The sequence below is a fragment of the Falco naumanni genome, chromosome 5 (assembly GCF_017639655.2).
Source record: "Falco naumanni isolate bFalNau1 chromosome 5, bFalNau1.pat, whole genome shotgun sequence".
Classification (NCBI taxonomy): Eukaryota; Metazoa; Chordata; class Aves; order Falconiformes; family Falconidae; genus Falco; species Falco naumanni.
Window position 1 is genome coordinate 20924792 of NC_054058.1, and position 13629 is coordinate 20938420.

At 38.1% G+C, this 13629-nt stretch overlaps 1 protein-coding gene across 1 annotated transcript in view; it reads right to left on the reverse strand.

The window, feature by feature from the left end:
• PIK3C2G (phosphatidylinositol-4-phosphate 3-kinase catalytic subunit type 2 gamma) overlaps positions 1-13629 on the reverse strand; it is a 208027-nt gene that overhangs the window by 182167 nt on the left and 12231 nt on the right. The window contains 2 exon segments of the mRNA XM_040596857.1: positions 6663-6774; positions 10155-10312. Coding sequence (XP_040452791.1) covers positions 6663-6774; positions 10155-10312 — 270 coding nt within the window.

Sequence of the window (13629 nt, forward strand, 5' to 3'; positions counted from 1 at the left end):
GTGCAAGGTGGATTGAATGATATAAAGCCTGTATTTGGCACCTACTTCTATGAAAACTGATGACGTTTGGTTCTGGCATATTTTCTGGTGAAACAATTTAAGAATAATTGCCTAGTTGTATCTTTGACCATTAAGTTCTATTGCAGAACAATGACACAGACAAAGAGTATGCTAAAAAAGCTGCATGTGCTCCCAAACCTTGAGATTATTCATGCATATTCTTCAAACCCAGATTAGCACAATTTATACAAAGTATCTTGGTTATGAATGCACCACTGCAGAATGGCTTGTAGTGCTTGATACTTAACTTGAAAAATCAAATATTAACTATAAATTTGAAAATCACATACATGAGGACAGGTGGTCCTTGATTCTCAAAAAAATCAAAGTTCTCTGTTCCCTGTGCAGCTCACATAGAGATGGTAAAAGAAGCTGTGAGTTAATCTTCCTTCTCAAATCACACACCAGCTAAACTCAGATGCAGAGCTCTAATCATTAAGCTGAAGTGGTTCCTACACACTATTCTGCTGGTTAAGGATGCCCTAGCACCCCATGACAGGGGAATTCCTTGTTCTTATTTGCCTCTTCAGAGTAGCTTCTAGTCCACTTATCACTCTTGGCAATCTCTTCTAAGTTACAACACAGCCTTAGTTTATCACTCTTAAAATTACTTGGAACAAAAATAATTTCAGTTTCCCTTCCACTTTTTGTTTTAATAAGGTCAAATAATGCAAAAACTATTTCAGAGTTAAGGCAAATGTCTTTTTTACATTTAAAACATCCTTTGGGATTAACGGGTAGGAAAATTTGCACTAATTTTTGCAAAGGCAAACTCATCACCAAAACAAGTCAATATGCATATCAGTTACAACTCTAGTGCATGTTCAATTAGATTCATTTTGCTTTTTCCAAGCCTCCAGCCACACAAATGGATATTCTATATTTATATAGATTTACAGCACAGCAAGTTGTTTCAGAAGTCCCTGGGCAATGAAGGAAAGATGACTCTTTTCTGGTTTGTAAAGTGCCATGGAAAACTCAGAATTCAGATGTAAACGGTGTTTCTTTCTACCTAAAAGAGCATTTGATGGAATGTCTGAATAAAACTGGCTAGATTTAGTTCCAAAAAATCTGCTTACCCTATGAATAAATCATGGAAAGTGTGAGTTGGGGGAGAGACTCATATCTCGCATGGCAGCAGAGCTGTCCAGCACAAAAGAATGGTTAAACTTATATAAACATGCTGTACATAATTGCCATGCAGCACAATTACAGGGAATTCATATATCTTGTAAATGTTCTGCACCTATACTACACTGTGGTTAAGTAAAATACATACTGACCACAGTGGTCACAAAAGGTGTTGGTGTGGATACGGGAATTTTGAATTTTTTTAAACAAATGCATTAAAAGTCACAAAAGACAAACCCATTTCCATCAGAAATAGCAATACATAAAACAAGGTTCAAAGTTCTTCCATACATTTGCAGAATTCCTTGATTTTAAAAGCATGAAGTACAGATGAAAGACTGAGAGAAGTTAACAGCAGCACAGTAAAATACCTGTACTGGTGGAAGGCACATTGCTGCTATGCCTCAACCTTTCTCAAAATCCTTTACAAGCAAAAGACTAAGTGACCTATTCCCAGTTCCTGGGACTGTATCAATGCATAAATTATCTTGTGTTGCTCCTCAGCTCCTGCCTGTGTTACATCTGCCCATGGTTATCTTGAAATTTCTTCCTCTCCTCATTTTACCTAATCACATCTGTCTTGTGACTCTAATGATGAACTCTCCTGTGTTCCTTTCATCCTTTAGAACTGCCTCACACTGTTTTTTACCTTTTACCCCACAGTTACTCCTGTTTTTTTCTATTCTGCATTACTTTCAACCTTCGGACAGGCATAGTAACAAGAAAATTACAAAGAAACACATCTGTGAGCACCGAGTCACATTTTCCCGATTTCTTCAGTATACAGGTTCCTATTGCAATGCCAACATTCTACCAAGCCAATGACAGAAATTGGTGTAGCTATACCAATATAAATGAGCCTTCTGTTAGTGTAAATTGGTATAGCTATACCTTCTTCTATAGTTACAAGTTTCTGCCACAGAGGTAAAAAAACCTATCTTTTGCAAGTATAATTGTTCCATGTCATCGTGCTTCCAGGCAAAACAAGCTACACCAACAGAAGTGGAATTTTGTTGTTATAACTACATTTACACTAGTGGTTTATGTTAGCTCTGCTGTGTCAGGCAGATACTATACATCACCAAATCCTTTATTGACATAGCGATGCTGCCCTGAAACATTGCAGTCAGAAGTACTGGCCATACAGTTGACTTCATGTCACAAATACAAAGAGAAAAGTTTTGACAGGTATTGTGACACAAGAGACTGGACAAATGGATTAATGCCTCAATAAAATAATGTGGAAACATGGTCTAGATGAAAAGTGAAGTACAAGAAACAGAGGTGTAGCTTTGCCATAGACTGACAGACTACCTTTTAGCCACTCCTAGACTGTAACACACCAAGTTGATCTGCTGCTACCTTTATCATTAAGATAAAAGTAATAAAGCCCCCTTTGGAGGACAGGATGATTATTAGTAACTGGTTTACAGTGCTCTGAGCTCTGTAAAGGAGACAGAAATAAAAATGCTACAACATTATTAACAATTTCCCACCTATTTTTAGCTAGAATACTACGTGAAGAATAAAGCTTTCATAAGAATGCCATGCCAAAAGACATTAAGCAAAAGGCAGTTTTTGTTTTTAAGAAACATGGTAATGAACTTGTCAGAGTAAAGTGGTCCTACAATATATCAGAAGCAGAGAAAGGGAAAAATCCCTCAGTCTCTTGAGACAGCCTCACCACTATATCACTTTGCTTCCCCACAGCAAGGTTCTCTGATGTGCTATAAGCTCCAAATCCTAACACAGTTCAATCAGACTTGGGTTTTGGTTTTTTTCTGCAAAAGGACTCAGCTAAGCAGCATCTCTGAATGAGAAGCTTAATCTACAGTGACAAGAGAAAATTAAGTTTATTTTTTACAAAGAACATATTCATCCAAAAGGTGCTTGCTTCTTATGATCCCAATCTGCATGAATATAACTCTGCCCAGTGTGTAATTAATAGCTTAAACTTCACTTTGAGTGAAAATGAATTCTTCTGTAGGTCTCAATTCTCAGAGAATAGAATTAGTAAAGCAAAAAAATGTCATCAGTAAGGTCACAGGCAAGCATGTGAGCAGAAATGATAAGCATTTAGACTATTCCATACACTGGCTCACTGTGTTAGCTGAACTGCAAAGCAGTAAGGTAACTGCAAATTATACTATGGTAGATTGTGGATAGAATTAAAATTACATATGAAAAGATCCTTTTTAAAAAAAAAACACACAACCTAAGCCTTCAAAAAAATATAAAAAAAAGGAAAACAAGGCATGTTTTGAAATAAAGCTTTATATCCTTGGACTACATTCCTTTGCTGAGTCTACATTACCACAACCTATTGCTAGTAGGCAGATCAATAATAAAAAATAATAAAAAAAAGCACCCCATATTCTTATATGTACTTGTGATTTGTTTTATTAGGCATTTCAGGATGCCCTGAGTTTGTGGCCTGTAGTTCTAAAGGCAAAATGTCTAAATGGAGGATTGATTTTTTTCTTTCACATGAGAAAGGTTTGGTTTGGCTTGCTGCTGGCATTGAAAGCAAGGAGTTATGTGACACAAGTTGCTTAGCCCCAATTTAATTTATTTGTATAAAACATCTTTCATGAAGGGTATCATAAAATCATTTTTAGGCCATCCATTCTAAGTCTAAGGAAGGACAGGAAACTGTGACAGCAAGATTTAAAGGTAGATGTAAAAGGTTTGGATGATGGGATGATAAAGTGAAGAATTTTTAGAAACAGCAGGCGACCCTCTAAGAAATAAAAGATTATTATGAACAGGACAAGTGTAAAGGAGTGGAGAGCACACCCACAGCTGGGAAACCTGGACAAGGAGGGAGAAGGAGGGTCTGTAGATACGTATGAAAATCAGAAACTTCCATTAATAGTGGCAAAAATTGATGACACAAATAGAGACTCTTTCAAGGAGTCTCTCTTTCTGCTTCCAGATCCACTTAGACTGAACATCTAAGAAAGGAACTGCAGCAAATCAAGTGGGGAAGTAACTAACATACACCTTACAATGACAGAAGGGGCAAGGACAAAGTGGCAACAAATCCTGATTGCTTCTACAGGCCCTGTAAGAAAAACTTGAGGGAAAAGGAAGTGTAGGAAGAAAAAGAAAGCCTGTAGGTTGAGGCAAGGCCAGGATTTCTCATCAGTAAACAAAATGAACTTAAAGACCAGAAACCAAATGAGATTCCAAATCAGAAATTCACAGATGGCTCTATTAAGGACTGACCTACAGCTTATACACAGCCTTCTGAGTTTTGTAAAATTTGGATATTTGAAATCTGACACTGGTGAGTCATATAGGATGTGAACTCAAGGAGATCTCCACAGGAAGGGAATAATGGATGACGAAAGCTTGTGCACTTAACACAGAAGTATTTTTTCCCTATCTCTTTCAAAGCTAAATGGATTCTTGAAATCATCAAGTCTTTCAGGTGCTTCTGCAGAAGGCAGGGTGAAGTGCTTATTAATACAGCCCAATATAATAGCAAATTAAAGCTTTAACAGATCTTCACAATGTTATCTGGTTCATTAAACCACTCTGGTCTGATAAGAATTTATCATGTCACATTTTTGGCTTTACTTTAGTTTTTTTCTGGGTTACAGTAAAGCAGGAGCAGCAAAGAATTTATCCCCTTTGCTGCCTCATAATTTGGGGAACTTCTACTGGAATTCATCCCTGAACAATTTCCAAGTACTCTTCTGAGGAAGAACTCTGTACAAGTACATCAAATCACTCTGTTAGCAACATCGTGAGGAAAGCAATTTGTGCTAAAAGATTGCCCAAACATAAGAAAAATTTCACCCTGAGGCAACTCTGCAGGCCATGTTAAGCTACCCAAGGGATAATAATGGTCTGGGGTTCCAAATTTCAGATACAGGACTCTGATGAGGAGGCAGAAGAAGGGGAGCTGAAAGTACGACATAGTGCAGAATTGCAAGCTGCTGAGGCCAGAAGTGCAGCTCAGTGCTTTCTGCATAAGAGTGAAGGAGCAAAGCAAAAAAGCTGACAACATTATTGACCTTGTTTCACTGCTAATGAGACGTGCAGAGATGCTGCAAGTGCAGGAATTTAAACAGTCTGCTATTGATGCATTCTTCCCACCAGTGAAAATAAAACTGTTTAGAACATACTGTACACTGTATTGAAATGCACTGAGCTCACGCTCAGTACAGTGACTCATTATTTCCATTTGCGTTAGCAATTAGTTTGCAATGAGAAGGGAGTCTTGAAAATAATAATAATAAAAAAGCCCCAAACCCCTGGCTTTTTATGTAATTGACAGATCTATGTGTGACATATGCTCAGTGGTTCTGGTGTTGCAATGCTTTGCACAGTGCACTGCTGTACCAGCTTCTGCTTTATGGAGGTTTGGACAAGAGTGGGCTTAGAAATGTTGCAGTCTCCATCTTTAGTTGCAAAGCATAATTCATCATAAACATCTGAACATTTGACCTGTGTAAGAGCAAAGTGTCCAAGTTGGATATAGAACAAAGCTAATTACACAGTGTGAAACCTGCTCTCACAACTACATTACTTTCATTAATCAAGTTGACTTGCTCCAGGCTAGTTCTGCTAATCTTTATGCTATACGGCAAACAGGACTGCTTCAAAATATTTCCCTTTTGATTATAGACATATACTATTTTATTTAATGTTCTTTATGTCTAACTGATGAGCCATGATTCCTGCAATGCCAGCTTAACATGTTACCACAGAGAACTGCCAACTTCTCCCATTCTGCCAAAAGTCACAGTCCCTACAGTACAGTTGACAACAGCCTGCACTTTAGCTGCTTCAACACAAAATCTGCTCACTTTTGCTGACAGATGAATTTAAGCTGCCAGAGGTTAAGAAACAGCTAGCTGAGGCCAGTAGTGCCTTCAACCACCACAAGAGTTTACTTGAATCAGAGCATTTACTTCCTTACTTGTAGACTACATACATTCAGAAATACTGGTTTGTACATACAATGTGTTTTTCTTCAACTTGCAGTCAGCATCAAAGTGCTGACTTCATTTGCTTTGCTACTGGTACAACTGGATATGAAGTAAAATCACCTATTATGCAGCTGTATAATACTATCTCCTCTTTTTGGTGACTTCCCACTTTGAGGACATGAATACCTCCTCAAGCTTATAACACTCCTGTGAGATACTGGGAGGAGCAGCATCCTTATATTACAGATAAGAAAGACCAGAAGGGCACTGGAGTGAAAGAAATTAAGGTTGCACAAAGTTTACATAAAGGGGCCAGAATCTGACTCCTTGCACCAGGGCGCACCATCATCTCTGTAGAACATAATTACCATGTGTTCTGTGAGTTTCAGAAACTATACATTAAGTGTTTGGAACATAATGTTCTTACCCTCCCTATGGTTCTCTTTACATGGCACATAAGCAGAGTGCATCAAAAGCCCAGCTCGTATTACACAATACATACTCAATACCATGTCCTAATGAGATACTTACTTTTGTAAGAATTCATCAGACCCGCAAACACTTAGAAGGCATTCCTCCTGGACTGAGTATCGATTTGTGCAATGGAGGATCTCTACAATAAAGTCGTGAGTGATACAGCCACCTGTAAATAAAGATAGCAAGAAAAATTAGTAGTAGCTTGCAAGGGAATTCCAGGCTAGATACTTGAGCAAAGAAAATAAGACATATATAATTTTTTTTGCAATTCTTAACTACTGCTGCAGACTAGCTCCATCAAGAGGAATTAGATCAAGCCACACCTGATTTTTTTTCTTTTGTTTTTTAAATTTTGCTTCGAAATACTCGTCACAGAATCTATGTCAATTTAGAGGCAGTTAGCAATTTTTTAGGTAGCTATAATAAAAAGCTGAGCAACTGTCCCATGCAGAAAGGAAGAGACAAGTGGCAATGTTATTCTTTTTTTGTTTCTTTAATTTTCATGATGAATTTCTTGGTACATTTACCCTGTGAGATCATGGTCTGATGCAGAAGTTGACTCTGTTGCCTCTCATGACCCAAGAAGGCTCCAGAATTTTACTTTCTAATGTTTCTGCTATGCACACCTTTTTAGCCTAAACCAAGAAGTAGATTAATGCTATATGCATTATATATATATATGTAAAATATTATAAGAATATTATTTAACATTATGTAGAGTCATATTATAATAGTAATGTGTAATATATTACATGTAACACTACATATAATGCATATAAATTAAGAAGTTCTATGTCAGTTCATACAATCTGCTGTTCATAAATATTCTAACATTGTGAGAACTTTTTTCAGCGTTACTTCATCTTTTTAAGCCATTTTCCAGCCTTGCTAATACACTTCCTCCCTGTACATTTTAGAAGAACTGATCAAAAAATGGAAAAGAATAGCTGCATAATCTGGCAGTCAAATTGCAAACATCTGACAAGTTTCATCTTTTACAGGCATGCAGAGCACACTGCACCAGCACTGATGCTGCAGGTAGGAGATACCTCTCTCTAGCAGAAAAAAGATCTGAATCTTCAGTGCAAAGTCTTCATGTAACGTACCAAGATGGTTTTACAATGCAAAATAAAAGTCTAGACTTCCTCCACAATTCTCAGGGAATCTCATTGTAGTTGATAACAAAAAAGCCAAAGTCGATTTTCTTTTCAGTTTTTCATTCATGGTATTTCTTTATTACTTCAGAATTAGCAGCCATAAGAGCTCTTACTAGAAGCTTGAAGTTTCCATAAAAATGGAAACTACCTACAGTTAAATACAAATCCCCAGAAACTAAATATGTAACCAAGACTTGTGTGTTGATGAATTTACACTGGTCCATGTTCAGACAGCTGCTTAAAACTGAGCCTAACCTACCAGTCTAACTGGGTTTAATGGTGTTCCATTAAATGTTACCCAGTCACCCAGAGCAGCCAACTCATAGCAGCAAATCTATTTCAGAGCTGCTATGCTACCGTTTTAGAACAAACCAAGAAATGTAAAATTGTTTTTGCAGGAAAGTTTAAGGGGATGCGATACTGAGAAAGAAACTTCAGAGAACAGCTGACATTTCTAAGGGAGGGGGCTGAGACAAAAACAAAGCTGAAATAAAACAGAGTTGGTTATCACAAGTAGCTTGGTTTTTGCTTTGATTTAGTATTCCCCAGGGAAAAAAAAATGCATAACAAATTCAAAAGTTCCTTCTTAAAATTTTAATTTTCTTAGCAAAGCCATTTTTCTTTTGCTTAGAAAGCCACTTCAATTAAACATTTTCTCCCAGTTTTACTAGTTTTAAAAACACCTAGCCCTTTGACAACATCCTGTTTTAAGCAACTCCTCATAGCTGGTTTGACGTGTAAACTGCAGTGCCTGTTTGCTAAATTTAAACACCCTAAAAAGAAGAATGGCAAAGAATCTTGAACTAAAATTGTAACATGCACTTTTTTTCAGGTCACTTAAAGGAAAAAATCTGGAACTTGCTGGTATCAATCATTTGCACTCCATAGACGCATTTTCCTTTCCTTACTCTGCCAAATGTTTTTGCATGATTGAACAATTCTTTATATTAGATTCTGCAAAAAAGTGTACTCCCTCTCTCCATTTTAATTATATCTTATTGTTTACTTATCTGTAAGCAAGTTTAGGATAGGGACTGTTTCTTACATGCCATTCAGTTTTAGCTGTGCCTTCTGAAGTGTTTTTGTAAATAAAGTTAAGCAGACTGAAAATTGAACAATCTGTAGGGTAAATAAATTATAAAACATTTTCCAGTAGTTGCAACTTTGCATTACAGGGAACTTCATTGTAGATCTCTTGCCTCACTGACAGAAATGCTGGAAATACTATCTTCTGGCCCAAGTGTCCCTTTGGCCCTTTGTTTCATGCCATCCACAAAACATTGGTTTGAGATGGTACAACCTACTACTTTTCCAGGCTTTCCAGTAACTATGTAGATGCTCCCAAATCAAGCAAACTTGTATGAATAAGTGTGTAAGTCTTGGCTATCTTATTTATGAAGATATTTTTTTTTTTAGTGCACACTGACTGACATTCTATAGAGCTTTGGATTTTCAGCTTTCAACCCATCAATGTAATACTCAGCCTGATACAGCCAAATAATTCCTTGACAACTGAAGGAATGATTCATTAAAAAAAAAAAACACAAAGAAACAAAAAAATATTACTTAAAGCAGCACTTCAGGAAGAGAGGAAGAAGACAATTTATTTCATTCTTGCACATGTTCCTTAAGAAGTAAAAATTACCAGAGCTGGAATCAAATATTCTCCCATCCACCACAGATACAGGGTGCACAGGAGCAGTGGCAGCTTCTGTCACACTAGTGACAGAATAACTTAGGTTGGGAAGGACCTCAGTAGGTTCATCTAGTATAGCCTCCTCTCCAAAGGAGGATGAACACTGAATTCAGACCAGCTTGTTCAGGGTTTTGTCCTGTATGACCTTAAAATCCTCCAAGGACAGAGACTCCACAACCTCCATGGGTGAACTGTTCCAATTCTTAATTATTCTCTTTTTCTTCCCACTCAGTTGGAATTTCTTCATTCATTTTATGACTGACTCGTACTTTCCCTGACCTCTACATAACCTTGGGTGCAGAGGAGTTTTAGTGACTGCAGACTCTTAAGTCTTGGATTTCAGAAACAGTCAAGGCTGTGAAAATTTCCACAACTATATGGGGACTACCCCTAAACTTCAAATAAGGCACAAGCTTAAATCCCTTCTGGATCAAAGTCTGAATGATGGTCTATTTGAGACTGCCAGAATTGGTCCCAATTGTGATTAAAGAAAGCAGAGATCTACACAATAGCAAAATTTGATATTTAATGTGATTTAGATTTTACAGCACATATACTAAATACGTTTGACAAACTATACACTCAAGACTCACATAAGGCCTGCTCTTCAGTTATCTTTCCAGATAACATGCATTTCATTATCATCTCCATGGAACTGAATTGTGGAAGGATATGGACACCTCAATCACTTACCACGCTGTGAAAGAAGCAGAGGATATGGTGAAGAATCTGTCCAAACACTGATTTTGAATTTTGATTCATCAAGAATGTGGTCTGGGAACCTTCTTGCAACACTCCAGATTTTCCCCGTGTTTGTCTTCAAGTCAAAAGCTGGATAGGCATTTCTTATTCTGAAAAGAACACATGATGAAATTATGTCTAAATAGGCATTTCACATCTCTTATAATAACAAAATAAAAATTCTACAAAATACTTACAATAATAGTACATAAGGAGCTGTTAGGAATAAAATTTTGTGCAAAGAGAGGGAACACAAGTATTGGGGTTCAAAAGTGCTGTTCCCCAGGGCTCAGTACTGGGGCCAGTCCTGTTTAATATCGTTATCAACAATCTGGATGAGGGTATCAAGTGCACCCTCAGCAATTTGCAGATGACACCAAGTGGAGGGGTATGTTGATCTGCTTGAGGGCAGGAAGGCTCTGCAGAGGGATCTGAACAGGCTGGATTGATGGGCCAAGGACAATTGTATGGGGTTCAACAAGAAGAAGTGCTGAGTCCTGCACTTGGGTCACACCAGCCCCACACAGGGCAACAGGCTTGGGGAAGAGTGGCTGGAAAGCTGCCTGGGGGAAAAGGACCTAGGGTGCTGCTGCTGGCCAGCTGAACATGAGCCAGCTGTGTGCCCGGGTGGCCCAGAAGGCCAAAAGCATCCTGGCTTATATCTGAGATAGTGATCTGCAATGGCCAGCAGGAAAAGGGAAGTGATACTCTCCCTGTACTCGGTATTATTGAGACTGCACTTTGAATACTGCATTCGGTTTTGGGTCCCTCATTACAAGGAAGACACTGAGGTGCTGGAGTGTCCAGAGAAGGGCAATGAAGCTGGTGAAGGGTCTGAAGCACAAGTGTTATTAAGAGTAGCTTAAGAAATTGGGATTTTTTAGTCTGCAGAAGAGGAGGCTCAGGGAGGACCTTATTGCTCTCTACAACTACCTGAAAGGTAGGTCTCTTCTCCCAGATAAGATGCGATAGGACAAGAGTAAAAGGCCTCAAGTTGCACCAGGGGAGGTTTAGATTGGGTATTACAAGAAGTTTCCTCACTGAAAGGGTGATCAAGCATTGGAACAGGCTGTCCAGGGAGGTGGTGGAATCATCAGCCCTGGAAGTATTTAAAAAATGCATAGATGTGGTGCTTAGGGTTAGAAAACATGGTTTAGTGGTGGACTTGGCAGTCCTGGGTTAATGGCTGGACTTGATAATCTTAAAGGTCTTTTCCAACCTAAATGGTTCTATAAATCTATGATTCTGTGAAAAAGGTAGAAACTCAAACCTTGTTTTCATACATATCAGATAGCATATGTATAACTACACATTTTACTTAATAGGAAAACCATCACTAAATCTTCATGAACTTCACAGAATCACTGCTGAACTGGACCCTCAGAGAACCCAAAAGGAGTTTAAACACAGACTTCAGCTTACACTGAGAACAGTAGAAATGAAGGTGCTCAATAGGTGCTTAAATAAGAGTTTTAACATAAAACTAACCAAAAGCATGTGCACAGACAGCTGCTGCTAGGACAGCTGGTCAAAATACATACAGGAACAGGCTTTCTATGCAAAATCTTAAGAAGTCCCTGTTTTCACAGTGCTCTAGAATCCAGTCTGAAATCCTCGTTACTAAACCCTAGGTAGTTACGTAAATGTCTGTAGAGAGCAATAACTGTTACAGTCATTGAGACTCTCTGATATACCATTACCTTTAAAATATATTGCCCCTCCTCCTTCCAATTACTGAAGACCTGCAGAAACTAATTCCTCCTGAGGTAGCATTTCCTAATGAACACTGGTCACAGGTATTATGCCTGTCATCTGAGATTAAACTTGCTTTTTAAGCACATACACTCTGCAGCTGCAGGTAAGGGCACATATTGTACCAGCAGAAGCTTTACATTTCACTAATTGGCCTGAATATTTTAGTCAACAACTCAAGCATCCTGTAGTAAGCATACTGCATTCTTTTTTGTTTGTTAGTTCAAGGAGCATTTTGTAGCTTCTGAGTTGGCAATGCTTTATACTGTCTCTGATTACAGTGTATTTTGAGCAACAGTTCTTTCGCATAAAGTTCTTCATTAGTATGTTAACTCCTGCCTCAGGGCTGCTGCCCAAGTCTCTCAAACACCAGTATGAACTACTCTTTCATGCCATGTATTTCTACAGGGAAAAAAAAAGCCTAGGCTTCCAAAATTAATAATGCAATGAAGCAGTCCATTTCTTATCATGAAAAGCCAGGGGGCATGATGTTCCAGTGGGGTAGGAGGAAATGAGGCTTGACAATACTTCCAGCATGAGATAGATTTACATGTATAGTAAAAAAATCATTATGCTACAGAGGCTGCTTTGGTGACCTATGTAGTTGATGTCGGTCTATTTTCTTTGTGAACAAGCTACACATAAAGCTCTCCCCTATAACCAAATTCACTCTTGTAACCTGTTACTGTAAGAATGCCAAGGACTGAATAAGACTGGAAACTTCAATACCCTTTTTCCAGCATCACATTCATGGGCTATGTAGACACACCCGGCATCAATCTCCTCCTCAACTTACTGGCAGTCTTTTCAAAACTAAATGAACCTCAACTCCTTCCCTACCCCCACACTATCTATAATTTAGGATAATGGGGGGACCGGAAAGTGTTGCTTATTTATGGCCATCTATTTTTTTTCAAGTACTTAAAGGGCTTCTGGCCTGAGCAGGTGGGCAAAACACACCCATCACAAAATTTTGAAAGGTTAAGTCTTCCAAGGCATAACTGAAGTACTACTCAAGTATTACATGAAGAAGAACTTGTGCTAATTGCTTTCTGTGCTGCAACAATTCAGTGTATGCAGAAAGCACTAACATTTAGAGGGATCTGCTATTCCACAGCATTTCTTAATGCTATGTCTTTCTCTGTGGTGCAGAGTACATCCATAAAGTCAGTCGGAGGTGGAAGAATGCTGCATTTTGCAGCATTGGATCCTGAGACTATCAGTGTGGCATCTTCCAGTGTCAAACCCCTTTTAGGATGTATTCCAAAGCCACTCATGGATGAACGTTCACTATGTCCATAATTGTAGAAGTAACCTGATAAAAAGATTTTGAAAATTGTTGATAGTTGTGTACAATGATACAATTGTGTTCAATTATAGATTGCTACCTGTACAGATATTACCTAGAGAAAAAACATGATGGGTTTCTATTTGAGCTACATGCTAGAGGTACAAGTCTGCATGACACAGAGTTTGAATTCTGAATCTTGCCTCTGATATATAAAACTGCCAGGTATTGAGATTCTTTGGGGACTAGAAGGATGCTCATTTGGCAAGTCTGAGTATGTTAGTTGTTTACAAATTTATGACATTTTTTGGTCTTTTATGTGCTGTGACATTTTGACCTAAGAATGCTTTTCCATTTATTTGATAGAAGAAAAGCAAAGTTTGACCT